Consider the following 24978-nt stretch of genomic DNA (forward strand, 5'->3'; position numbering starts at 1 on the left):
AAATCGCCTAACATAAAACAAACCGTTTTAAAAATCTACAGTTCAATGGCATTGAGAACACTCGCTATATTCTGCAACCATCACCTCTGTCTAGTTCCCGAACATTCTCATCACCCCAAGGCAGTAACTCCCCAATCTCCATCTCCTAGCCCCTGGCACCCACTCATCTCTCTGTCTCTTTGAATTCACCTGTTCCGGACTCTTCAGGTACCTAGGATTAAACAGCACGTGGGCTGTTGTGTCTGGCTGTTTTCACACAGCGTGAGGGTTTTGAGGTTCATCCACGTTGTAGCAGGAATCAACCCTTCTCCACCAACATTTTGGGCCTTTGTTGAGAGAGGGGGGAAAGATTCAGAAGCGGAGACCCTCCAGATGCCAAGAAACAGATGCAGAGAAGAGACCAAGCTTAGTCTTCTGAAGGAAGCAAAGGGGCTCTTCAGGAACCTGAGGTTGGAGTTTGGGAAACTGGGGGAGGTGGGCATTTGGGGAGGGGGCATCCGGCGAACACTTCATAAGGATTTGTTGGGAGAGTGGACTCAGGCATCCAAGAACACGGGGCTCCCATTGGGCACCTGAGTCTCAGACATCAGCTAGAGAGGGCCAGAGACCAAGGCCAGGGCACAGAGCAGCAGGCTACTCATGCGGCTGGCACCTTGTGTCCAGCTTGGGCTTGGGCTTGGGCCAGCAGAACAGACCCCCCCCCAGATCCGAGGTCCTGGGTCAAATTTGCCCCATGGGTGGGTTTGTGGCCAGGATGACGCCACCACCACCGAGCTGATTTCCTGGGTTTCTCTTTCATTTTGACTTGCAGCCAGGAGGGGCCGTGGCACTTAGCATTTTTTTTTTTTTTTTTAAATCTCTTTAGTCTTCTTTCTTACTCAGCTTCAATGTGTTCCGGGGCGAGGACGGGGTGGCTTGCAGAAGTTCATCTGGGGCTGCCGGCCTCTGCGTGGGCTCAATGGGGCAGCTGTGGGGCAGGCTGATCCCCCTCCTTTGGCTGATCCCCCTCCTTCTGCTCCCGCTCCCAGGGCAAGGCGGTGAGTGCCCCACCTTGACACTGTGGCTCTTCAGGCTGGGGGAGCATGTGTGTGGAAGGCTGTGGACCTGGGTTCTGGGATTAGTTCTGGGTCTCTATGCCTCAGTCTTTCCCCCTGTCAAATGGGAGATTGGGGATCATGGCTTCTGGGGTCAAACTTGGGCATCTCTCCTCTGGTCTTGACTTGGTCTTCTGTGGAATGGGCTGATTCTTTGAATCTTTCCCACTTCCTGGAGTTCTGTGAGAAATGCTAAGAAAAGGATAAGGAGCAAGTATGTGTAGAATGGATATACATGATAACTGATTATGTGTATGGTATATACCATATTATTATATTATATATATGCACATACTCTCTTTCCATCATGTGGAATCAGATGGGAAGGAGTCCAGACCATGCAGATGACTGGGTCTGAACTCTAATTCCAGCTCTGCTGTTGCTGCTGTGTGACCTCAGGCCACTACTTTGCCTCTCTGTGCCTCAGTTTCCCTCTCTGTAAACTGAGGATCAGCAAGGTTTCAGGGCCTTCAGGGGTCAGGCAGGGCTGGAGATTAGAGACTGGAAGGGGGACAGAAGACCCTGGCTTGCTTTGGAAAAGCAGCCTAAGAGGTTGATGAGTGGATGAATGAATGGTGGCTGGATGGTTAGGTGGGTAGGTGGGTGGAAGGGTGGATGGATGGATGGATGGATGGATGGATGGATACGAGGGCAGATGAGTGCACGCATGCATGATGGGTGGATGGGTGGAAGATTGGATTTATGGATGGATGGCAGGATGGGTGAGTGGATCCATTAATGGGAGAGCAGATGGGTGGATGGATGGTCGCTTGGCAAACCCCAGCTTAAGCCCCTCCTCCCATGCGGGGAAAGACTGGGAGTATCATTATCTCTTCATTGTCTTTGCAGCTGAAGCCTGCAGTACCAGTGGGTGCTGTTTTCAGGACCCGCCATATCCGGATGCAGACTCAGGTCTGGGACAGTTCCCCATTGCGGGGGAGAAATCATGCCGGGTTCTGACTCATCCCTCCCTAGCAGCTCCTCCCTCAGCATCCTCCTGCCCAGTCAAAGACTCAGGCCTCACTTGAGGTCTTGGGAGCAGTCAGACAGCCTACTTGTCCTGTTCTCACCAGGCTCAGGTGTCCCAGGACAGTCACCTGCCTCTCTGAGCATCATCTGCTCCCTAGCAGGGTCCCAAGGCTGGCGTCTGTGTCTGTTCAGAGTGATCAGCATGTGGTGCTGCTAAAGCTGTTAAACATTTTGGAGTCCCCTGGAGGCAGGTGTTGCTGGAACATTCACATTTGTGATGCACCTCACTAATGATCTGCCACCGAGCAGGTGCTTCGTCCATTCTTTTGTGCAAGAAATACTTACCAGGCACCTGCTATGTGTGGACACAGCTCTAGCTGTGAAAGAATCAGCTGCAGACCCAGCTGACCTCCTGGGGTCGCAGCCTAGTGGGGGAGGTGGATAACAGGCAAACAAACGTGTGACAGCATACCAGGATGTGCTATGAGAGTTCTAGCTGTGAAAGAATCAGCTGCAAACCCAGCTGACCTCCTGGGGTCAGAGCCTAGTGGGGGAGGTGGATAACAGGCAAACAAATGTGTGGACAGCATACCAGGATGTGCTATGAGAAACCGGAGGAAGGTGGGGGGGGGGTGAAGAAGGGGGCTGCTGGTAAAGGGGGTGACACTGAAGGAGAAGCTAGAATGTTGAGATTTGGGGGAAAAGCATTCCAGGCAGATGGCAAAGCATGTGCAAAGGCCCTGAGGTGGAAGTGAGCCTGATGTGTTTGAGAACCAGTGAGGAGGCTGGTGTGGCTGGAACAGGGTGAGCAGGGGAGATGGCAGGAGACAAGAGGGAAGGGTGCAGGGAGGGTGCTGGGAGGGGATTGGGGTTGAGGTTGACACCGGATTACTTAAATGTCACCCTGAGCATACATCAGCCAGGAGGGCCCCCCTCCCCACTCTTGGTCCATTCTCAAACCTCTGGGATCTCCTCCAGGCTCAGCTTCAGGCCCCAGGGACCTGAACTGCTACCGGATACTCAGCGCTGGTTATGAATGCTCCTGGCAGTATGAGGGCCCCACGGCTGGGGTCAGCCACTTCCTGAGGAGCTGGTGAGGACCCTGCCCCAGCCCCCAAACTGTCACCCGTCATCCCACACTTGCTCCTGCCCCCATACCCCTGCTCTCAGAGGTGTGACTTTGGCAGGGTCCTTGCCCTTTCCGGAGGCTCAGTGTCTCATGTAAGAAGGAGGGTGGGGACTCTACTTTTGGTGGGGGGGGGGGTTAGCGTAGGTGGGCATCCAGGTTGGGTGGCAATTAGGGTCCCTCTAGTCCTTCCTTCCTCATTACCTGCTCACTCATTTGTCCATCCTTCCATCCATTCCTTCATTTCTTCCTTCTCTCGGTGGCAGTCTATCTTGCAACATTCTGGGGTCCCCCAAGCCCCTCAATGGCAGGCTGATCCCCACACAGTCCCCAGGCTGGGGTGAGGGAACAAAGGGGGCTGAAAAAAGATGCTGGGATGGGATGAGCACCACCTGCTGTGGCTGCTGAGCCACCCTGGGGTCTCTAGGAGCCCAGACTCAGCACCAGTGCTCTTTCCACAGCCTCAGGCCCGGGCGCTGCTGCTACTTCGCCGTGGGCTCAGCCACCAGCCTGCAGTTCTCTGACCAGGACGGCGTATCTGTGCTCCAGGCTGTCACGCTCTGGGTGGAATCTCGAGTGGAGAACCGGACAGAAAAGTCACCTAACATCACCCTGAAGCTTCATAGCTCAGGTCAGCACCCTGTTCTCCTCCTCCCCGCTGCCCCTTCCCCACCCAGAGAAGCCTCTGGTCCCTGAGCCTCTACCTGCGGGGATTTTGGCAAGAGGCTTGATGATGCCAACTATTTTCACATCAAACATTCTTGTGCGACATGGTGGAGATTTTCATGGTCCCCTCAACAATCCCCAGCTGCTGGATGCTTAGGTTGCTTCCGGTTTCTCCTTGAAACTGTAACGCTCACTGCCCAGACCTCGTTGGGTCTTTAATATCTGTTTTCACAACTCAACCACATACATTTAACATATAGTCGCTGACCTGCTGCTGTGTGCTACACTGAGTCACAGGGGACCCGAGTGAAGCCAGCAAAGTTTGCAGCTCTGGGCTGGGATTTGGGTGAGGTGAGGGAGGAACCTGTCTTGGGCACAAAATTGTAAGGGGGTGCCAACAAACTCAGTAGTCAATGGAAATAATTCTGTAGGGGTGCCTGGGTGACTCGGTGAGCTAAGCGTTTGCCTTCGGCTCAGGTCATGATCCCAGGATCCTGGGATCGAGCCCCACATCAGGGCTCAGCGGGGAGTCTGCTTCTCTCTCTAACCTCTGCCTACTGCTCTCCCTGCTTGTGCTCTCTGTCAAATAAATAAATAAAAAGTCTTTTAAAAAAATAAGTAATTCTGTAAAGCAATATTTAAAAAAAAAACAAAATTAATGCCAAAAAAATCCACGATGAACAAAATATCAAATTTAAAAATAAAGGCTGGATCCGACCATGTGTTTGTACAGCCTTGTCTTTTTGCCTCAAACTGAAGTCCTGGTCCTGTCTCTGCCCTCATGGAGCCCAGATTCCAGTGGGAGTGATGAATAGGAATGATTATTATGTATGATGAGATACTAGTGGGAGGTCAAGGAGGCCTCCAGCTCAAGCTGAGCCCAGAAGGATAAAAAGGATCCCACAAGAATAAAGTGTGTTCCAGGCAGAGGGCACAAGGGCACAGCAAGTGCAAAGATCCTGAGGTAGAATCAGGCACTGTATGACCAAGAGGCAGAAAGAATGATAGATGTTTCTCTATCTAAAAAATTATTAGGATTGCCCTAATAGTCCTCTAAAAAAATAGATTCAATTAATTATCCTCTTGTCAGCAACTCACAAAAGTGCTCGTCTCATGATAGCGTTGCTACAGGGAGTGTCCGTATTTTAAAGACATCACCACTAAGGATCCTAGGTGAGAGTCTTAAATCTTCGATCCATAGAATCCCAAGTTTAGATGGAACCTCTAAGGGTTTTTCCAATTCACATACTGGGGATTCAGTCAGTTACCCCGAGCTGAGTGGAGCAGATTTTCTGAAAATTTCAGGACCAATAACTCACATATATGCTGGCTCCCCTCCCCAACCCCCATCTCTGTTTCCAGTTAAATACGACCCTCCGCCAGCGGAAGACATCACTCTGTCCAGGTCCGCGGGGCAGGTGCTCTTCAAGTGGGAGACCCCAGCCCGCCAGGATGACGCCGAGGTGCAGTTCCGGCATCGGACACCTGGCAGCCTGTGGAAGTTGGTGAGTTTATCTCCCAGCTCAGGAGAGAACGCAGGCCTCTTTTCGGGAAACTTCACCCCCAAATCAGTTTCACCATCTCTACATCAGTCACCCCTCCCATCTGGCCTCCATTCCTGCCCTGTACCTGGCCCTCTTTGACACTCAGATCTCATCATGACCTCCCTTGCTCACACGCCCTCCATGGCTCCCTATTGCCCTCAGGAGGGCATCCTTTCCTCAGCCGGCCCTAGGTATCCTCACCTGCCTCATGCTTCCTCTGGTCTCCTCCGAATGGCCCTCATTCTCTGCCTGTGCCCTGCATTTCCAGACCCTGTCTTTGCCCATCCGGTCTCCTCCATCTGCACGCCTTCTTCTCCATCTGAGCATGTGAGAATCCAGCCCACCTTCAGGGTCCAGCCCCAGGGCTGCCTCTCCGGGAAGCTGCCCTTCCCGTCCCTTTCATCCTTTCTTCCTTCCTTCCTCCTCCCCCACCTTTTTTGAGATATAATTGACCTATAGCACTATATTGGTTTCAGGTGCACAACATAATTATTTGATATCTGTAGATATTGTGAAATGATCACAGTCTAGTTGCCATCCGTCACCACATGAAGCTACAAACGTTTTGTCTTATAAGACCTTTTAAGATCTACTCTCCTAGGAACATTTGAGCATATCATACAGTATTATTATTTTTTTAAAGATTATTTATTTATTTATTCATAGAGACATACAGAGAGAGAGAGAGGTAGAGACACAGGCAGAGGGAGAAGCAGGCTCCATGCAGGGAGCCCGACGTGGGACTCGATCCAGGGTCTCCAGATCACGCCCTGGGCTACAGGCAGCGCTAAACCGCTGCGCCACCGGGGCTGCCTATCATATAGTATTACTAACTGTAGTCACCACGCCACACATTACATCACTAGGACTTATTTATTTATTTAGATTTTATTTATTTATTCATAGAGACACACAGAGAGAGAGAGAGAGAGAGGCAGAGACACAGACAGAGGGAGAAGAGCCTGACGTGGGACTCGATCCCAGGTCTCCAGGATCACACCCTGGGCTGCAGGTGACGCTAAACTGCTGTGCCACCAGGGCTGCCCAGTACTTATTTATTTTATAACTGAACTTTGCACCTTTTGACCCCTTCACCCATTCCCCCCCATCCCCGCCCCCTGCCTCTGACAATCACCGATCTGTTCTGTCTGTGAGTTCCATTGTGTTTTTCTTTGGATTCCATGCATGCGAAAGATCCTATGGCATTTATCTTTCTCTGACTTCGTCCCCTTAGCATAGTGTCCCCACGGCCCATCTGTGTTGTCACAATGACAAGATTTCCTTCTCTTACAGCTGCATAATATTCCATTGTGCGTACGTACCATGTGTTCTTTATCCATTCGCCCGCCCATGGACACTTAGGTTGTTTCCACATCTCGGCTGTTGTAAATGACGCTGCAGTTTACATGGGGGTGCAGAGATAGCTGGAGTTAGTGTTTTCATTTCCTTCAGATAAAAACCTAGAAGTGGAATCGCTGGACTCCATTATAGTTCTATTTATAATTTTGCAAGGAACTTCACTATGGTTTCCATGGTGGCTGCACCACGTAACATTCCCAACAACTGTGCCCCAGAGGTCCCTCTTCTCCACATCCTCCCCCATGCTTGTCTTGTGTCTTTTATTTATTTATTAGAGAGAGAAAAGAGGGGGGTGGACAGAAGTAGAGGAAGAGGCAGGCTCCCTGCTGAGCAGGGATCCTGATGCAGGACTCGATTCCAGCACCCGGGGATCATGGCTGGAGCCAAAGTCAGACACTCAACTACTGAGCCACCCAGGTGTCCCTGATCATAGTCATTCTAACTGAGCTGATATCTTATGGTAGTTTTGATTTGCACTTTCCTGATGACTAGTGATGTTGAACATGGTTAATTTACCTGTTGGCCATCTGTCTGTCTTCTGAATTGTGCCGTTTCCTCCTCCCTCAGGCTGAGAGCATCTTGAGGCCAGGGAGCCACTCCAGCATCAGCCCCATCTTCCTTCTTGATGTTGGGTGCCCCGTCCCCCAAGCCTCAGTTACTCTATCATGTGAATGAGAGCAGTCAGAGGCAGGTGATATGGGACCCCTGCTAGGAAGGGGTGTCTCTCTGTTTTATTTCCAGCCCCCCTAAACACACTCTGCAGTACACCCTGAATCCTCCCTCGCTCACTTTGCAGAGGAGGGAACTGAAGCTCAGAATGTTGGGGGACCTATCAGCATCACACGGTGTGTGGGGTAGGCTGTGCTCTAAACCTGTCTCTCCGGACCCCCAGCACCACTGACATACAGGTTTTCCTCTAAATTTTTTTTAGGAAAGTGCAAATAATAATTTTGCCTCCCCAAATCTCTTAAGCACACTTTTACTTATTATTTTGGAATAATCTTAGATTTTCAGAAAAGTTACAAGGAAGTAGAGAGCTGCCCTAGAAACGCCACCCAGCTTGCTCACACGTGAACCTCTCACGTTCTTGGGTGCGTCTGTTCACAGCTGAGGTGAAAGGGACACACTGCTACACACTAAGCCACAGAGGTTATTCTGATGTCACCTGGTTTTCCACAAATGTCCTCTTTTTTTTTTTTTTTAAACAAATGTCCTCTTTCTATTCTGAACCTGATCCAAGCTTCCACATTGCCCTTGGAATAATTGTTTAAGATTGTAAAAGAGCTAACATTTTTTCGACACCAAAAGGTAAACTGTATATACATATATATGATCTGGTCCTAGGACAACTGCGGACGTCAGGATGATGCTGGCTTCGGTGAGAATAATAGTACCAACAACAGCTGCAGCAAGCTAGCATAAATTGAGCGCCCATTGTGTGCCAGGCCCAGTGCTAAACTCTTTGTATGCTTGCTGGCCCATCCTGTAGCTCAGTATTGGATAATTCCCATTCCGCAGGTGAGGAAACAGCCTTGGGGGTGAGAAGCCATTGATCAGGGTCACATCCCAATGGGTGGCCTTGCCAGGACTCCAACCAAGGGCAGGGGCAAAAATGGGAGATGTTGAGGCTCCAAGAGGACAGGGTGTGGCCCATTCCTTTGGTGGCCCCAGGGCTCCGGCACACAGTTGGCACTCAATAAGTGTATGATGGCAAAATGATGAGTGCCAAGGCCCGGGCACCCTCAAGTGTGGGACACCCCTCTTGCAGCTTGATGTTTGGCCTATTTTTTGCCAGAGTCGTGCCTCTGCCCCCTGCAGATGGACGCAGCCCAGGAATTCCAGCTACGCAGGAGGAGGCTCAGGCCAGGAACCCCAGAAGATCCTTGGAGCAGCTGGAGCACCCCCGTGTGTGTCCCCCCTGGTGAGAGCACTCAGAGTCATGGGAACCAAGACAGGCATTAGGAACACGGCAGTGGGTATCAGAATTGGAAATAAGGTGGCGGGGGCAGCCTCAGTGGCGCAGCGGTTTAGCGCCGCCTGCAGCCCAGGGCGTGATCCTGGAGACCCAGGGATCGAGTCCCACATCGGGCTCCCTGCATGGAGCCTGCTTCTCCCTCTGCCTGTGTCTTTGCCTCTCTCTCTAGCTGTGTCTCTATGAATAAATAAATAAATAAAATCTTTAAAAAAAAAAAAAAAGAAATAAGGTGGCGGGTGTTAAAAAAAAAGGCAGTGGGAGAAATTCTTGGAGATTAGTCAAAGGTCGTAGGGCAGTGAGCAAGCTTCACTTTGCAAAACGTGGAGAACCCCATAATCTAAAAAGAAACATTCGCTAGTCTTTCTCTCCTTCCAATGTGTTCAGTTGGTTTTACTCTTTTAAAGTCACACAGGGGGTTGACATCCATGCTTCAGATTTTGAAAATTATATAACAACCCATGGGAATCCTGTGTTTCAGGGGAGAGAAGGCAAAGGTCTCGGGTCCCCATGCAGGGTCTGTGGGAGGTAGTGAGCAAGGGACCACCCCCAGGGGAACTGACTTGCCATCGCATTTCAGAACATCCGCCACAGCCCACCTTGAGGCTCTCAGTGGAGGCGCTCCGCCCAAACGGGAGGAGGCAGGTGACCCTGCATGGGCAGGTAACGGGCTGGCCCAGGGCTGTGGGGTGCCCTGGGATGCGGAGAAGGAGGGCAAGAGACTGGAGTTGGGGGTGTGTGGTGGGACACGGTGAGGAAAGAGACTTGGAGGTGGCAAGGACTCTTGAACCTGATCCAAGCTTCCACATTGCCCTTGGAATAATTGTTTAAGATTGTAAAAGAGCTAACATTTTTTCAACACCAAAAGGTAACCTGTATATACATATATATGATCTGGTCCCTAGGACAACTGTGGGCTGTGGGTTTAACTCTGCAGGTAATGGGGAGCAATAGAGGGTCTGTGAGCAGAGGAGGCATATGACCGGGTTCAGGGGTTCACAGACTTCCCCTGGCTGCCAAGGTGGGGTAAGGGACAGATTGTGAGGGGCTAGGATGGAAGCAGGCAGGCTATGGGTCTACCATGTTGGTCTGGGTGGGAGATAATTTCTTTGAAGTCCCCCAAACAGCCCATTAAGAACAGTCTAATGAATCCCCATTTTACAAAGAAGGGAACTGAGGCACAGAGGGAAAGTCTCTTGCACAAGTCAGGGACAAACCCACCAAATGTTTCACCCACTGGCTTCAACATTACTAACTTGGACAGGTCCCTAATGGGCTGGCACACAGTAAGGCTACAGTAAAGCTTCCCTTCCTGGGTTTCTTCTCATTTGAATTCCCTTTCTTATGAAAAATTTCCAGGCTTGAGGTAACTGGGTCCAAAGATTGGAAAAACATTTTTTTCCTGGCTCTCAGTGGGTTTTGCCAAATTATTTCCCCTCCAAACCAACATTCACTGGCCAGGAATACCTATTTCCCAGCAGCCTTGCCAGCACTGATGGGGGTGTTTTTTGTTTTGTTTTGTTTTGTTTTGCTTTGCTTTGCTTTGCTTTGTTTTTTGGTGTTCTTTTGGTTTGGTTTGGTTTTTTGTTGGTTTGTTGGTTTGTTTTTTAATTTTTTGCCTCATGTCACAGACTGTGGTCCATGGATGGGGATGAGTCTGTTCACGGGCTGTACCCTGATGTTGGCTCCTGGGGATGATGACTATGTTCGGGTCTCCACAAACCATCTCTCACATTCATGACAGCTGCCCCTGCTTGAGCTTCCAGAAGGTTGCCTTGGGTCCAACTCTGGCGGGGAGGTGACCTACAGCGTCCGCCTGCACATGCTGTCCTGCCCGTGTAAGGCCAAGGCCATGGCGACCTTTCAGCTGAAGAAACTACTCAACCTCTCTGGTGCGGCCTATGACCTGGCTGTCGTCTCCCAGAATCGCTTCGGCCCTGGCCCCAACCAGACGTGGCACATTCCTGCCCACACCCACACAGGTGCCTCCTCTGGCCAGGGAGGGGTGCGGGAGGGCTTCTCGGAGCTGAGCATACTCTGAGCCTCAACCTGATTAGGGTGAGGCAGGTAAGGCACAAAATCAAGGGGATGTCTAACTTAGGAACGTGTCAAAATCACTAATCAAGGTCCATATTGTTATAATGCAATATTTTGTTTTATTTTTTAAAAGATTTTTATTTATTTGAGAGAGCACAAGCAGGGAGAAGAGGGAGAAGCAGGCTCCCCGCTGAGCAAAGAGCCTGTTCCCAGGACCCCAAGATCACGACTTGAGCTGAAAGCAGATGCTTAACCTTAAGTCTGGGCCATCCAGGCACCCCTATAATACAATGTATTTTTTAAGATTTTATTTCTTTATTCATGAGAGACACACAGAGAGAGAGAGGGAGAGACACAGGCAGAGGGAGAAGCAGGCTCCTTGCGGGGAGCCTGATGTGGGGCTCGATCCCGGGACTCCAGGATCATGACCTGAGCCAAAGGCAGATGCTTAACTGCTGAGCAACCCAGGTGGCCCTATAATGTAATATTTTTAAAAAATAACAAACCTCTAACTGGCAAACTATATCCCAGGCCAACCACTTGTCTTTGTAAATACAGTTTTCTGGGACCAGGGCAGGATCAGGGTGCGGTGAGTGAGGCAGGGCGGTGCAAGTACACGATTGATCCTATCTTCATTTAAAATCTTGATATTTGTTCATTGTGTATATGGATAGACAAAATTAAAGACACACGTATATGTATATATATATGTTGAAAAAAGTCGAGATTTAGATGTATGCATACATGAATATAAATACACATACATATTTTATTGAGGTGAAATTCACATAGCAAAATTAATCACTTTAGCAGGGACAATTCAGTGGCATTTCGGACATTCACAGTGATGTGCAACCTTCACCTCTGTCTAGTTCCAGAACATTTCTATCATCCCGAAAGGGAGACCTCATGTCCATCATCAGTCATCCCCCCATCTCTAACCCCCAGCCCCCGGCAACCACTAATCTGCGTTTCATCTCTATAGATTTATCTGTTCTGGACATTCCATGTAAGTGGGATCACACACCATGTGGCCTCTTGTGACAGCTTCTTTCACCCGGATTCATGTTTTTGAGGTTCCATGTGTCAGGGCTTTGCTTCCTTTTTGTGGCTGAGTAACAGTCCACCATGTGGATGGGCCACATTGTGTTTATCTGTTTATCCGTCAATGAACATTTGGGCTGTTTCCACCTTTTGGCGAAGACGAATTAGCTCATCACATAATTTTGTATCCATTTTTTTTATTTTTAAAAAACAGTGTTTATCTTGATGACTGAGTTCCTTAGCGCCTCCGCTTTGTGCCTGATGAGTGCCTCACTCACCTCACCCTGGTCCTGGGCCTACTGAACACCCAGCAATCTTGTGAGGACAGGGCTGTTACGAGGATGCCCATTTCAGAGATGAGACAGCTGAGGCTCAGAGAGGTAAAGCCACTTGCCACGGTGGCACAGCCAAAAGTCTGTCAGCTCCTGCCCTGGGGCCAGTGGCTCTCCCTCTCTGAGCCTCAGATTCAGCATTATTGGAGTGACCATGGTCCTACTTCGTAGCAGAGTGGCACCGTGAAGTGCTTAGCACTGGCCCGGTGCATAGAGTTGGTGCTCAATAAATGGTAGCTGTTGTCTCTGGACTTGGAAGCAGTGCCCACCTCCCCCAAGGTTGTTGCAGATGCCCTTGCTGGAGGGAGCAGGGGAGATGAGCCCTGGGGACCGAGGGGGTGTGTCCTCAGGCCTCTGAGCTCCAGTCTGGGCTGGGAGGCCCATCCTGCACCACACCTGCCCGCCGCTGGGTGAGGCGGGTGGTGGGTGGCCAAGCATTTGCTAGAGCAGGAGATGTTCCCCAGGCCAGGGGTGGGGGTGGGGTGGGAGGGTAGTAGTCCGGGCTATGGGTCGTCCTGATGGTGGGAGGCTGGGCTGGGAACTAACTCATGGTCAGACCCAGGGAAGAGCGCACGCTGGCCGGCCTGCCCCTGCCCCTGGGGCTGGCCCCCAGCCCGGCAGCCCCCAGTGAGAGGAGACGGAGCCACATACGGATACTTCCCGCCCTGAAGGGTTAGAGTCTGGCAAGCGGGTGGGATGGGGCTGCAGGAGCTGTGGACTGGGGCCCAGTGGAGCGCGGTTCTGATACGCCTCTCTCATCTCCTTCCAGAACCAGGGGCTCTGAATATCAGCGCCGGAGCCAACGGGACCACCATACATTGGCCAGCGCAGCACCAGAGCGCGACATACTGCATTGAGTGGCAGCCCCAGGGCCAGGACAGGAACCTTACCATGTGCACCCTGACTGCACCCCAGGATCCGGACCCCATGGGAATGGGTACCGTATTGTCAGTTGCTGCGCCTCCACTTCTGCATCCTCCCTCAGAGCTCCTGCTCAGCTCAAGCCTATAGGGGCCGTGCATGTGAGGTGTCTGAGGCCCAGAGAGGTCTGATACTTGCCTGAGGTCACACAGAGGTGGGAACAGACTGAGACTTGGAGACTCCCACACACGTGGGTCTGGAGCCTCCTGCCAGGATCCTCAGGTGTCAGAGCTTTATAGCCCTGGGCAGATTGTACCCCAGTAGGTAATGAGTCTCACATCCCAGGGTGTTTGTTAAACATTCACCTGTGCCAGAGAAGGTGGCAGCTAGCAAGATGCTATTATGGTGGCAAATTAATGAGGCCTCCGGAGAAACAGGGGAAGCCTTACAGCCCTGGCTGCTGGCCAGGGCCCCAGGAAACTTCAGCCTCAGCCTGGCCCTTGAATTCCCAGACTGGGGAGACAGATGCACCTGGCTCTGTAGAATGCAGGCTGGGCTGCAGGTCAGGGCTGGGCTGTGGGGGGATAAGGAAGGGATCGTGGAAGAGGAGACATGGGTTCAAGGGCTTTGAAGCTTGAGCAGGAGTGCTCTAGGGGTTCCTGGCACGTGGTCCAGCCACTGCAAAGAGGCAGAGGTGGCGATACAACCTATTTACTGGCCTGGGCCTTGCCAATCCTTCCAGCAACCCACAGCTGGAGCAGAGCATCTAGGGCAATGGAGCAGAAAGTGTGTTACCACATCACAATCTTTGCCTCTGCACGCCCAGAGAAGCTCACCTCGTGGTCCACGGTCTTGTCCACCTACCACTTTGGGGGCAATGGTGAGTAGCCCAAACCTGCAGGGTGGTCTCCCGGGAGGGCTTTGGCGGGGCCCTTGGGTGTCAGGAGGAGGGAATGAACACCTAGAGGCACTTAGTCCGGGTCAGGCCTTAGCTGGAAGCCAGACGTACAGAAGTCTCAGACGATCCCGAAGATACTCTGAGCGGCATTGCCCCATTTTATAGATAAGAAAAGTGAGTCTCAGAGAGGGGCGGTGATGGTGCCTGAGCCGTGGAGCCGGGATTCGACCCCAGGTCCACTCGACTCTGTTGCCAAGGTTCCCTGGGCCTCTGGACGGTGCCAGGTGGGGCAGCAGGAAGGGCCAGTGCTCTTGGAATTGACCTTGGTGATGGTGCTAGTTGCAGCCTCGGGGGCCGGAAGTCCCCAACATGTGTTGGTGAAGAAGCTCAGCCAGGACTCCGTGTCTGTGGACTGGACGCCGTCCCTGCTGAGTGCTTGCCCAGGGGTCCTGAAGGAGTACGTCGTGCGCTGCCAGGATGCGGAGGGCAACCAGGTGTCCGGTACGTTGGGCAGCACAGGCCCGGCTGGGGGAAGAAGGGGCCAGGCTTGAGGTCTGCCTTCCTAGGGACCCCGGGCACCTCACTGGCCCTCTGTGGGCCTTGGTTTTCTCACCCATAAAACAAGATCTGTCCGATTTAAAGAGTCCATGGATTGCCCTCTCCAAGGGGGGGCCCTGCGGGCAGCAGCTGTGTGCTCCCAATACCCCGTGTGTGGGTGGCAGCTCCTCATGCGAATCTGCAACTCCACTCCCATGGAGCGGGATGGTAGTCTCCATTTCACAGATGGGGAAACTGAGGCCTGGAATGGGATTCCTTTTTTTTTTTATATATAATAAATTTATTTTTTATTGGTGTTCAATGGAATGGGATTCCTGTCCAAGGGTTAAGCAAACCTGGAACTGAGCTCAGTCAGTGCCCCTTTCTGCCCCTTAGGAAGGAAAGACAGGAGAATGGACAGGGCAAGTCTCACCAGGGCTCGAGTTTCCTGCCCTTTCACACACTGGGGGCCCCACCTTCCATGCGGGGAGCACAGTCTTTTGAATATGGCCTCATCCACCCACATCCTGCAGCAACAGGCCAGGCCAGCAAGACCTGCCACTACGTGTCTTGCCACCAAGCACCCAGCACTGGTCAAAGCATGAATGCTGGGGTGGGGTGCGGGCAGGAGAATGCTGGGGGGATGCTCCGGCATCGGAGACATAGGCCTCCTGCTATCCTCTTGACCACTCGTTGTTTAGAGGAGGTAATTAGGCCAAGTGAGGTTCAGTGACTTCTTCAGGGTGGCACAGCTAGAAGCAGCTCATACCTATTTGCCCAAAGTCAAAATGCTGAAGATGAGTGCACCAAATGAGCATTTGCCAAATTTACCAATTGCCCCCAAATTTCTTTTGAAGAATATTCTTTTTTTTTTTTTTTTTTTTTTTATTTATTCATGAGAGACACAGAGAGAGAGAGACACAGGCAGAGGGAGAAGCAGGCTCCCTGTGGGGAGCCTGATGTGGGACTCAATCCCAGGACCCTGGGATCACAACCTGAGCCCAAGGCAGATGCTCAACCACTGAGCCAGCAGGTGCCCCAAAGAATATTCCTCTTGAATATTCCTCTTGATTATTCTTCTATACAAAGAATATAGACCAGGGTTCTAGGAATGTTTTTCTTCTTGATAACAGCCAACAACTGTATTCTCACTTTAAGGATTTTTAATGGAGAACTTTACTTGTAAAAGTCATAATTCCACAGCATGTGCTGAGATCTTGCTATGTGCTGAGGTTCTAGGGACATGGAGGGAGCAAGGCAGACAGTTAATGCTGATCTTGACCCTGAAGATGGGAAGGAAGAGAGGGAGGAAACCATGTGGATATCTGGGGAAAGAGTGAACAACGTAGGGGAGGGGGCACTGCCAGTGCAAAGGCCCTGAGGTGCAACTAAACCCAGAGTCTTTAGAGAGCTTGGAGGAAAAGGCAGATGGGGGGTTGGGGAGCCAGCAGAGGTCAGATTTTGAAAACAACAGCATCACTCACTAAATATTTTGGTGAAGAATATTCCTCCAAATAAGCTGAGGTGAATGGGTGCATTAAGAGTTTCCAGCAGGGGCACCTGCAGGGTGCAGTCGGTTAAGCGTCCGACTCTTGGTTTTGGCTCAGGTCGTGATCTCAGAGTCATGGGTTCGAGTCTGGCGCCAGGCTCCATGCTCAGCGAAGTCTGCTTGAGATTCTCTCTTCCTTTCCCTGTGCCCCTCCTGCTCATGCTCTCTCTCTCTCTCTCTCTCTCAAATAAATAAATCTTAAAAAAAAAAAAAAAGAAAAGAAAAAGAAAAAAAGAATTTTCAGCAAAAATGTCCTAGAGTCCCCACTGTCACTCCCAGGGTGTGGTTGCCCAGCCAGGACCCCAACATCCCACTGCCCAAGCCTGACCTCCTGGGAGTAAAGGGAGTCTGGGACCCCATGGCCACCTCCCTCCCACAGAGCTGCCCGTGAAGCCCACAGAGACCCAGGTCACCCTTAGTGGCCTTCGGGCTGGCACAGCCTACACCGTGCAGGTCCGAGCAGACACACCGACGCTGCAGGGCACCTGGAGCCAGCCCCAGCCATTCAGCATCGGTGAGTAGCCCAAGCCTCCGCAAGCAGCCCCACCCAGGCCCTGCTCCCCGTGTATCACCCTAAGGAGAAAGTCCCAGCCCACTCTGCTCCCGCCTCCCCTTGCAGTTTCCCCTCATGAACCTTCTCTCACACTCCCCTTGCCTTGCCCAGGCAGGCCCCTCTTCCCAGGGATGTTTGTCCTCCCTGCTAACCCCTATTCATCCTTAAAACTCAGCTCAGAAACTTCCTCCTCCAGGAAGCCTTCCATGCTTTCCTCTGGGTGCCTACCCCTCCCTCCCATCCCACCCTTAGCTGTGACAATCCATCCTTCCTGGCCTGACACCTTGGGAGTGGGTGAGGGCTTCTGTGTCTGGGCTCCGTTTCCTCTAGCCTGGGGGCTCCGGGAGAGGTAGAGGGAGCAGGGGGCTATTTACTGAGGGAATGAATGAATGAATGAATGTCTCTCTTATAACAAAGATAAGGAGGTGGGCTCCATTGTCTTGGGGTGTGTGGCTGGAAGAGATTTGGAAACCAAATGATCCCTGTTCCTGCCATGGTCCCTACCTGCTATAGTGCAATCTGGTCTCAGGAGAACCAGTGAGTCAGGCTTGGTGTGGGGTGGCAGGTCTGGGTCCAGGGGAGCAACCACATGGGCGCAACCTGCGGGTGCTTGGAGCTCCAGTGTCCTGAACACTGGGTTTCAGGCCTTTATCCCAAGGACATTGAGCAAGTGGGTTCTCTGGTCTCCCACTTCACAGGAAACAGGCATAGAGGGGCTCACAACACACTACAGTCAGCAGCGAGTTGATGGAGGGTCCAGCCCTCCCAACTCCCTTCCCAGTAAGAGGCAGGAAGTGTCCCTCCCCCAACCCAACCTCTCCCACTCCCAGAAGTCCAGGTCTCCCAGGTGTTCGAATTGTCCATAATCCTCGTGTCTCTGGGGAGCTTCGTGAGCATCCTTCTCCTGGGCGTCCTTGGGTACCTCGGCCTGAACAGGTAACTAGCACCATCTCCCCTAAGATGACCCGTAAGAGCAGTAGTGATCATAGTAACTGCTCACACCAAGTTGGTGTTTGTGCCCAGTTTACAGATGAGGAAACTGAGGCCTAGGTAGTCAGGCCCAAGGTATCCAGCAGTGGGGGCAGAGCTGGGATTTGAACCCAGGTCTGTCAGATTCCCGCCACCCCCCACCCCCAATCTACATCCATTCTTCCCTTTGTAACCTGGTGGAGATGAAAAAAGTAAGTCAGGACGATTAAAAAGTACGAGGAGATAGAAACACAGCTCCTCTGACCAGCTTCCTTCCCACCGCAGGGCTGCACGGTGCCTGTGCCCACCGCTGCCCACGCCCTGTGCCAGCACTGCGGTCGAGTTCCCTAGCAGCCAGGGAAAGCAGGTAAGGGCTCCTTTTCTAATTTAAAGTCCTATTTATTGGGTCTGTACTCTGGGCCAGGGCTCTGGCTCTACAAAGTAATGGCCATGCACTAACTCATTTCATTCTCCCCTAACCACTGACGCAGGACTCCAAAAACCTGTCCTATTTCACAAACGGGCAATCAGGAGCCCAGAGAGGAGCCTCCTGTGGGTCATTTCCTAGCAGTAGAAACAGCTCAAAGTGATTTCAACAAAAAGGGAACCCGGTAGGGGGTGGGAGAGAAAGTCTGCAGATGGTGGACTTCAGGCATGGCTAGATCTAGGAATCCACAGACTGGGCATCCGTTTGTCTGGACTGCTGTTCTGTATACCGGCTTTCCTCCCACTCAGGCTCAGCCTTTCCCCAGTGGAAGCAGGGTGTCCATTTCCCCCATTCACTTTAGCAAAAGTCTCAGGGCCATCACCGATTGGCCGTGCTTCGATCACGTGCTCATCCCCGAGTCTATGGCAGGAATCAGGGGCTAGAGTGCTCTGATTGGCTGAGCCAGATCACATGTCCACCACTCAAATTGTGGTGGGGCCAGTGCCCAACCACCTGAACCGTGAGAAGAGGAGGAATAATTTCCCAAAGAGAAATGGCCTGTGTGTGGTGGTGGGGGAGGAGGGGTGCTTTCTAAAAGGGGCTAAGTGAGGGTCACTGAGGCAGAGCTGACCCTCAAATTGGACTCAGGATTTTAGGCAATTAAGCCAGCAGGAACCTGATCCGCCTGCCCCCCTGTGTGGATGGATAGTAGAGCCCTACCCAAAGCCTTGACCACACCCTTCCTATCTAGGCTTGGCAGTGGACAAGCCCGGCAGACTTCCCGGAGGAGGTGTCCTTGAAAGGGGCCTCGGTGGTGAACTTGTCCTGGGAAAAAGCTCAGGTAACTGACCTGGACACACCTGTGCATTTCCAGAAGAAGACACAGCTACTTCGGGGCACTCCTGAACTGGCCTTGGAGGACACAGAGCTTCCCTTGGAGGACAGGAGACAGGTGCAAGGCCACCCTGAGGCTCGGGCTCTGGGGCCCGGCAGGCAGGATGGTCTGGAGGGCAACCCTGCCCAGGTGGCTGAACTGTCACTGCTCTTGGGAGACCTGATACAGACCCCCACATTCAGTGGCCCCACGCACATGGGCCTGGAGGCCTGAGGGAGAGAGCGGGAGGTCGGTCTCGTCCTTCAGGGAGGGAGACCGGATGCGGCTGGTTATTAAGCAGATCTCGCACACCCAGCCGGTTCCGTCTACACCTCACATGATGTCCTGATTCCCGTAACCACCTCGGGAGGCACACGGCTATTCTATTTTACAGATATGACCACCGAGGCTCAGAGAGAGCAAGTGGCTAGCCTGGTGCCACCCGGGCCTGGGCAGGAGGCAAACCTGGGCCAAGCGCCCCGACCTGTTTCCTCCTCCTACGCTCTGGTGCCACACTGCCCCCCTCTCTGTCTAGCTCAGGTTGCGCCATGTCCTGCGGTGAGAACCCTAGAAACCACCACGAAAAGGAAACTGCCACACCCCATGGCATCCACGGGAAAGGGACAGAACTTCTCAGCGTCATATAGATTGGAGGGGGGCCAACGGGGGCTCCTGTTGATCCTAGGACCCTAAGCTGGACGTTGTGTCCCAGGAGCACTTGATGGGGAGTCTGGGTGCAGACAGAGCTCCTGCTGCACTGCACGGTCCAGGCTCGGAGGACCTAGTCGTGGGAAAACAAGGGGACCCTACCCTAAGCATTCTGAGGGAGGTGATGGCCCCCCCTTGCCTTCCTCCTTGCCTGTAGAGTGGGAGTGACTAATATTGAACCCGCAGGTCTGTCGAGGGGGTCCGCGGCTCAATAAACGAGCCTTCCGTTGGGTAACTTGCCCCTGGCTGAAGCCTGCACGTGCTGTTCAAAATCCCCAGTAGGGGAATGCTTTCATTCATTCCACACGCATTTATTCATCTCTCCCTCTGGGCGCCTCCAGGGGCCGCCAGTCTGGGGGAGACTCAGAACTGGATGATCACTCCGAACTCTGCAAAGTCAGGACTGGGCAAGGGGAGGACCGCGCGAAGGGGAGAGGGATTTGTCCCCACCCTCCAAAACAGGGGCCTTGGTGCGTTCCCTCCAGCTCCGCCCCTCTTAGGGGTCGGTCGGCCCTCTCCCAGGACTCAGGTCAGGAATTGGGGTTCCTCTTTCTCCTGACACCCAAGGCCCCGCAGCAGGAACGCGTGCCCCACACTCATCCCGAGAATCTGCCCTTTTCCTGCGCTCCCCCCACCCGACCCGAGCTCCTCCCATTGTTAAACGAGTCATCTGGGATTCCCCCAGTGGCCACCAGGTGGCAACAGCAGCACATGGTTCCCAGGTCTTGGGGGGCACCCCCCCCTCGCTAGGCAGTTTGCAAAACAGACTTTTCCGGTTTAAGTGGAGGCGGGAGGCGGAGGGGTGGATAGTAGAACCCAGAATCCCTGAATTTTGTGGCCAAAGGACCTGTGGCCTCTGGGTGAGAGAGGTCTGGTTCTATAAGCTGGGAGACTGGAGGGCCAGGCCCCGCCCTTTTGGGGGTCCCTAGTTTCCCATTTATGCCTCTAGATGGAGAAACAGAAGCCTTGGCCCCACTGCTCCAGCCCCCGGGTGTCTGCTCAATGTTCTGCGCATGCTCCCTCCCTTGAATTTGCCACCTCCCCGCCAGGCATGCCTTGCCTTGTGAATCAGTTCTCATTCTTTGGTGGCAGCAGGACCAAGTGGGCAGACAGGAAGGGATGCTGGGTCAGCGGCCTCGTAAAAAAAGAACAGAGTGATCTGAGCCACCCCCACCCTCCCAGAACTACACCCTCAAGTCCAAGACCCCACACTCACCCCTACCTCCTGCTGTGAAACCTCCAGGAAGCTAAAAGCCCTCATATGGGCCTGCCCCAGTCCTGGGCCCACACAGAACAACAGAACCCTGTTTGGTGGCCCCTGGAGTTAACAAGCCCACTAGGCACAGCCCCATGGGTCCAAGGAGTCGGAGTTAGACATTTATTGAGCACCATCTAGAACTTTTGCTGTTGTGACTGGGGAAGACAGACACCTTGCTTCAAAGGCAGAAATTGCCCTGGAGAGAAGCTTTCAGGGAAGACAGCAGCCCAGACTGGTGGCCCCCTTGTCCCTGGATCCAGCCATGCCTGAAGCCCACAACCCTGGGAGATATAGGTAGATAGATAAATAGATAGGTTTTTTTTTTTCATCAGGTTCCCTTTTTGTTGAAGCTACTTTGAGTTGTTTCTGCTGCTAGGAAATGACTCATAGGAGGTCGCTCTCTGGGTCTCTGTTTGCCTGTCTATATGATAGGAAGGGGTTCAGAGCACTGGTTTGGAGCTCCTACCTCAATGGGTTGGGCAACTGCTTAGCGGAGCCCTGGCCCGGTGTTTATTGTGTGCTCACTACTCTATGGCCCTCTGAATGTCCATCGCTGAGCTCCTCCCAGCAACTCCAGCAGTCGGGACCGTAGTAGACCCCATTTCCCATCTTTATTCATTATTTGATTCTTGAAGTCAGCATTGAGCACCCACTGTAGGCCAAGCCCTGTCCTGCACAGATTGGAATCGGTTCCATTGTGAGGGGCTTCTGCTGGGGAGGGGAAGGCAGATGCTGATCCGATCACCACACAGGGAGTTAAAATAACCCTGAGAGAGTGATGAGTGAAAGTGTGAAGAGCAGTGGGTAAGAGAGGGCTTTCCGGAAGCGGTGATACCAGGGTCAAGATGGTGAGGAGAGGCCAGCACAACCCGAGAGCAAAGGCCCTGAGGCAGGTGTGGTTGGTCAGGGTGTGAGTGAGCCAGGGGCATAGAGAGAGGTCACTGCCTCCTGGGGCCCAGGGGTTTTGTTGTGAGGCTGGGGTGGGGGGTATCCTGCAACAGGATTGTTGAGACTCAGTTTGTGAGTTGTTCAAAGATTCTTCCTGCCGCTGTTCAGAGGAGCAGGTGACTCAGCCTTGTGGTCCTCAGTGTTCTGGTCTGTAAAATGGATAAGGCTCTCCAGAGCCTTTGACCCCCATCTCACTCCCTCTCCTCTGCATTTGTCCCTTTTGTCTGATTCCCTTTCACCATGGTTTCCACCATGAGTCAGGAAGGATGTCTCCATCAGAGAGATAGGCTACCTCAGTTTACCTCCCCAGATACCCCCCTCCTCATTTTCTCCAGTGGCCTCTGGGCTGGGTGAGAAACGGATGCTGTCACTAGGATGGGGCTGAGGTATCAATGGCCTCCGGGGACCCTGTGCTACAGAAGGTGACACACTGGAGGGCCGTGGCCTGGCCTGTCACACTTAGCTGGCCACACCCTGCGGAGCCAGGCCCTCAGCCAGGGGTGCCCTTCCCCCAACCGTGCGCCTTTGTTCATTCCTCCTTTTTTGTTTTTCCGTGGTTTTTTTTTTTTGAGATATTCACATACCATACACATCACCCTTGCAGAGTGAACAATTCCAAAGCTTTGGTGCATTCACAGCATTGTGCAACCACCACCTTTGTCTCATTCCAGAACATTTTCATCACCTCAAAAGGAAAGCCTGCGCCCACAAACAGTCACTCCCCATCCCACCTTGCCTGGTCCCCAACAGCCACCAATCTGCTTTATGTCTCTGTGGATTTGCCTCCTGGGACATTTTGTATCGTTGTGATCATACAACATGTGCCCTTTTTTGTCTGTGCTTTTGTGAAAGAAACAGCATCATGTTTTCAAGGGTCAGCCACATGGCAGCATGAATCAAGACTTCTTTCCTTTTTATGGCTGAGTAGTATTCCACCGTTGGCCGGATCGCTGTTTATTTATTCCTTCGTTCCTGGGCATCTGGGTGGGTTCCACCTTCTGGCGATTCTGAGCAGCTCGGCTGAGAGCCTGGCCTACAGGCTCTGGTGTGACACCTATTTATTTCAATCCTCTCAGTACATGGCTCGGAGTACAAGTGTTTGGTCATAGGGTAATTCTGGGTTTCACTTTCCTTCTCCAGGTGCTGTCAGATTGTTTTCCCAAGTGGCCATATTCTTTACATTCCCATCAGCAACACGGGAGGTTGGGACACCCCCCCACCCCGCCACCCCCCACCTCATCAATACCTGCTATTTCCCATTTGGGGGAGGGGAGCCATCCTAGTGTAAGGTGGTGTCTCACCATGGTGTGATTTGCGTTTCCCTGATATCGGATGGTGTTGAGCCCTTCTTTGTGTGCTTATTGGCCATTTACATATCTTCTTGGGAGATTTCTCTATTTGAATTCTTTCCATATTTTTAATTGGGTTATTTATCCTTTTATTATTGAATCCTAAGAGCTCTTTACATAGTTTGGAGATTGATCTCCTGTCTGATAGAAGATTTGTAAATATTTTCTCCTGTGGGTTACCTTTTCATCATCTGAAAAGCGTCCTTTGGGATCCCTGGGTGGCTCAGCGGTTTAGCGCCTACCTTGCGCCCGGGGTGTGATCCTGGAGTCCCAGGGTCGAGTCCCACGTCAGGCTCCTTGCATGGAGCCTGCTTCTCCCTCTGCCTGTGTCTCTGCCTCTCTCACTCTCTCTGTGTCTCTCTGAATAAATAAAATCTTTAAAAAGAGAGAGAGCATCCTTTGTAGAAAAAAATTTTTTTTAATTATATGGAGCCCAGTTTCTATGTTCCTTTGGTTGCTGGTGATTAGGTGTCCTATGGAAGAAAGCTCCTGGTCCGGGTGCACCTCTCGCATCCTCCGGCCCCCAGCGCCTCCCTCCGGTCGGGCCTGCAACCCGCGTCCCCCCCCCCCCCCCCCCCCCCCCCCGCGTTGGGGCATCTGCGCCCTGATCGCCCTGATCGCCCAATGGGGAGGCCTCTCGGGCAGGCGCCCAGCAGGCCTCCATCAATGTTTAATAACGAACCGAGCGCACGGAACCTTGGCACCGACGCGGGAAACCCCGCCCGGAGCCATCGGCCCCTCGGCCGCGTCCAGCGAGCCACCCCCCCCCCCTGCCACCAGGGCCCCACGCAGGGGCCGCGACCCCGCGGGCCCCACGGTACAGGTGGAGCAAGGGAGCCGCGGGGGGTGGGGAGGGGAAGGCGGGGCTGCCCCCCCCCCCCCGCCGCCCCGCCGATGGCCCCGGGTCCTCCCCACCCTGGCCCCGAGCTGCTCCTGGCTCCCCGCCCGCCCTGGGCTGACCCTGCCGGCGAGAACCGCCTGCTACCGCGGCCGCGCTCCCGCCGAAACCAAAACACCCGGGAGGAGGGAAGAAAAACACTCCGGGAGGGCTGGTGGGGGAAGGGGTCCGGAGGCCGCAGGGATCGGGGCTGCCCTGGCTCTGCCCCCAGCTCTGGGCGGCCTGGGGCTCTCTGGGCCTCAGTTTCTCCATCGGTGAAATGGGGGTCGTTCGTCCTCCCTGGGGGTGGGGAGGGAGGGAGCCGGTGGCGCGCTGGCGAACCAACACCATCACCACCGCCATAATACGGCCGCGGCTGGCGGGGGACAGGGGGCTGCTCCCGAGCCCCCAGCTTGTGTCGGATCTGCAGGGTAGGGGGGCTGTGTCTCCCTGACTGCGCCCCCCTCCGTCCTGCCCGCTTCTCTCCCTTTCTCTCCTGACTCCTCTCTCACTTTCCCTGTCTCTCGGAAACCTGCCTGAGGATCTCCCAGCCTGACCCGGCGCCAGAGGGATCAGTCTAGGCGCCCCCCCGCCAGCCAGATCCTACTGTCCCTGCATCTGTCCCCTCTGTGGCCCCCCGGGGCGCCTCCAGGAAACCTGAAGCCCTCACTTGCTGCCCAGAAGACCCAAACTGCAAAAGAATCCCTCTCAAACATCCCCAGTCACACACACAGCCCCCACCCCCACATACACACACGCCTCCCCACCACCACGTTTTTTGGATGGGGAAACCGAGGCCAGTATCACAAAGAGTCTCATTCAGAGCCTCCAGCCCCAGTGGCATCGCTGGTCATTCTGGTCCAGCCACCACACTACGTGGCTCTCAGACTGCCCTCCAGCCTGCTCTCCCCTGGGCCTGCCCCATAAATAGTCATTGCAAATGCTTCTATCTGGGCAGGCTGGTGACACCCTCACCTCCAGAGCTGGTTTCCCAGTGGCTGTGGTCTGGCAGGTGGCCCAAGGCAAG

The 24978-nt window shown here is 53.2% G+C and overlaps 1 protein-coding gene across 2 annotated transcripts; it reads left to right on the top strand.

Moving 5' to 3' along the window:
• The first annotated feature begins 820 nt into the window (after positions 1 to 820).
• On the top strand, positions 821 to 23456 carry IL12RB1 (interleukin 12 receptor subunit beta 1). Of its 2 annotated transcripts, XM_035702573.2 has the most exons (17): positions 821 to 1037; positions 1944 to 2006; positions 3042 to 3156; positions 3651 to 3820; positions 5218 to 5360; positions 8103 to 8136; positions 8554 to 8679; positions 9311 to 9393; positions 10475 to 10712; positions 12913 to 13080; positions 13747 to 13884; positions 14242 to 14403; positions 16368 to 16502; positions 17372 to 17477; positions 17796 to 17877; positions 18689 to 18778; positions 22866 to 23456. In XM_035702573.2, exons 1-17 carry the CDS (start codon positions 959 to 961, stop codon positions 23034 to 23036), a joined length of 2103 nt encoding a protein of 700 aa, XP_035558466.1. In that variant the 5' UTR covers positions 821 to 958; the 3' UTR covers positions 23037 to 23456. The 2 variants fall into 2 exon arrangements, with proteins under 2 accessions (XP_035558466.1, XP_025313814.1); XM_025458029.3 differs by lacking the exon at positions 22866 to 23456 and having other exon boundaries at positions 18689 to 19754.
• The last annotated feature ends 1522 nt before the right edge of the window (positions 23457 to 24978 follow it).

Source organism: Canis lupus, chromosome 20 (genome assembly GCF_003254725.2).
Source record: "Canis lupus dingo isolate Sandy chromosome 20, ASM325472v2, whole genome shotgun sequence".
Classification (NCBI taxonomy): domain Eukaryota; kingdom Metazoa; phylum Chordata; class Mammalia; order Carnivora; family Canidae; genus Canis; species Canis lupus.

Coding starts and splice junctions, on each gene's coding strand:
- IL12RB1 (XM_025458029.3), top strand. CDS start 959: ATGGGGCAGCTGTGGGGCAGGCTGATCCCCCTCCTTTGGCTGATCCCC. Junction 10,713..12,912: donor TCCTGCCCACACCCACACAG/GTGCCTCCTCTG, acceptor ATCTCCTTCCAG/AACCAGGGGCTCTGAATATC. Junction 17,878..18,688: donor CTAGCAGCCAGGGAAAGCAG/GTAAGGGCTCCT, acceptor CTTCCTATCTAG/GCTTGGCAGTGGACAAGCCC.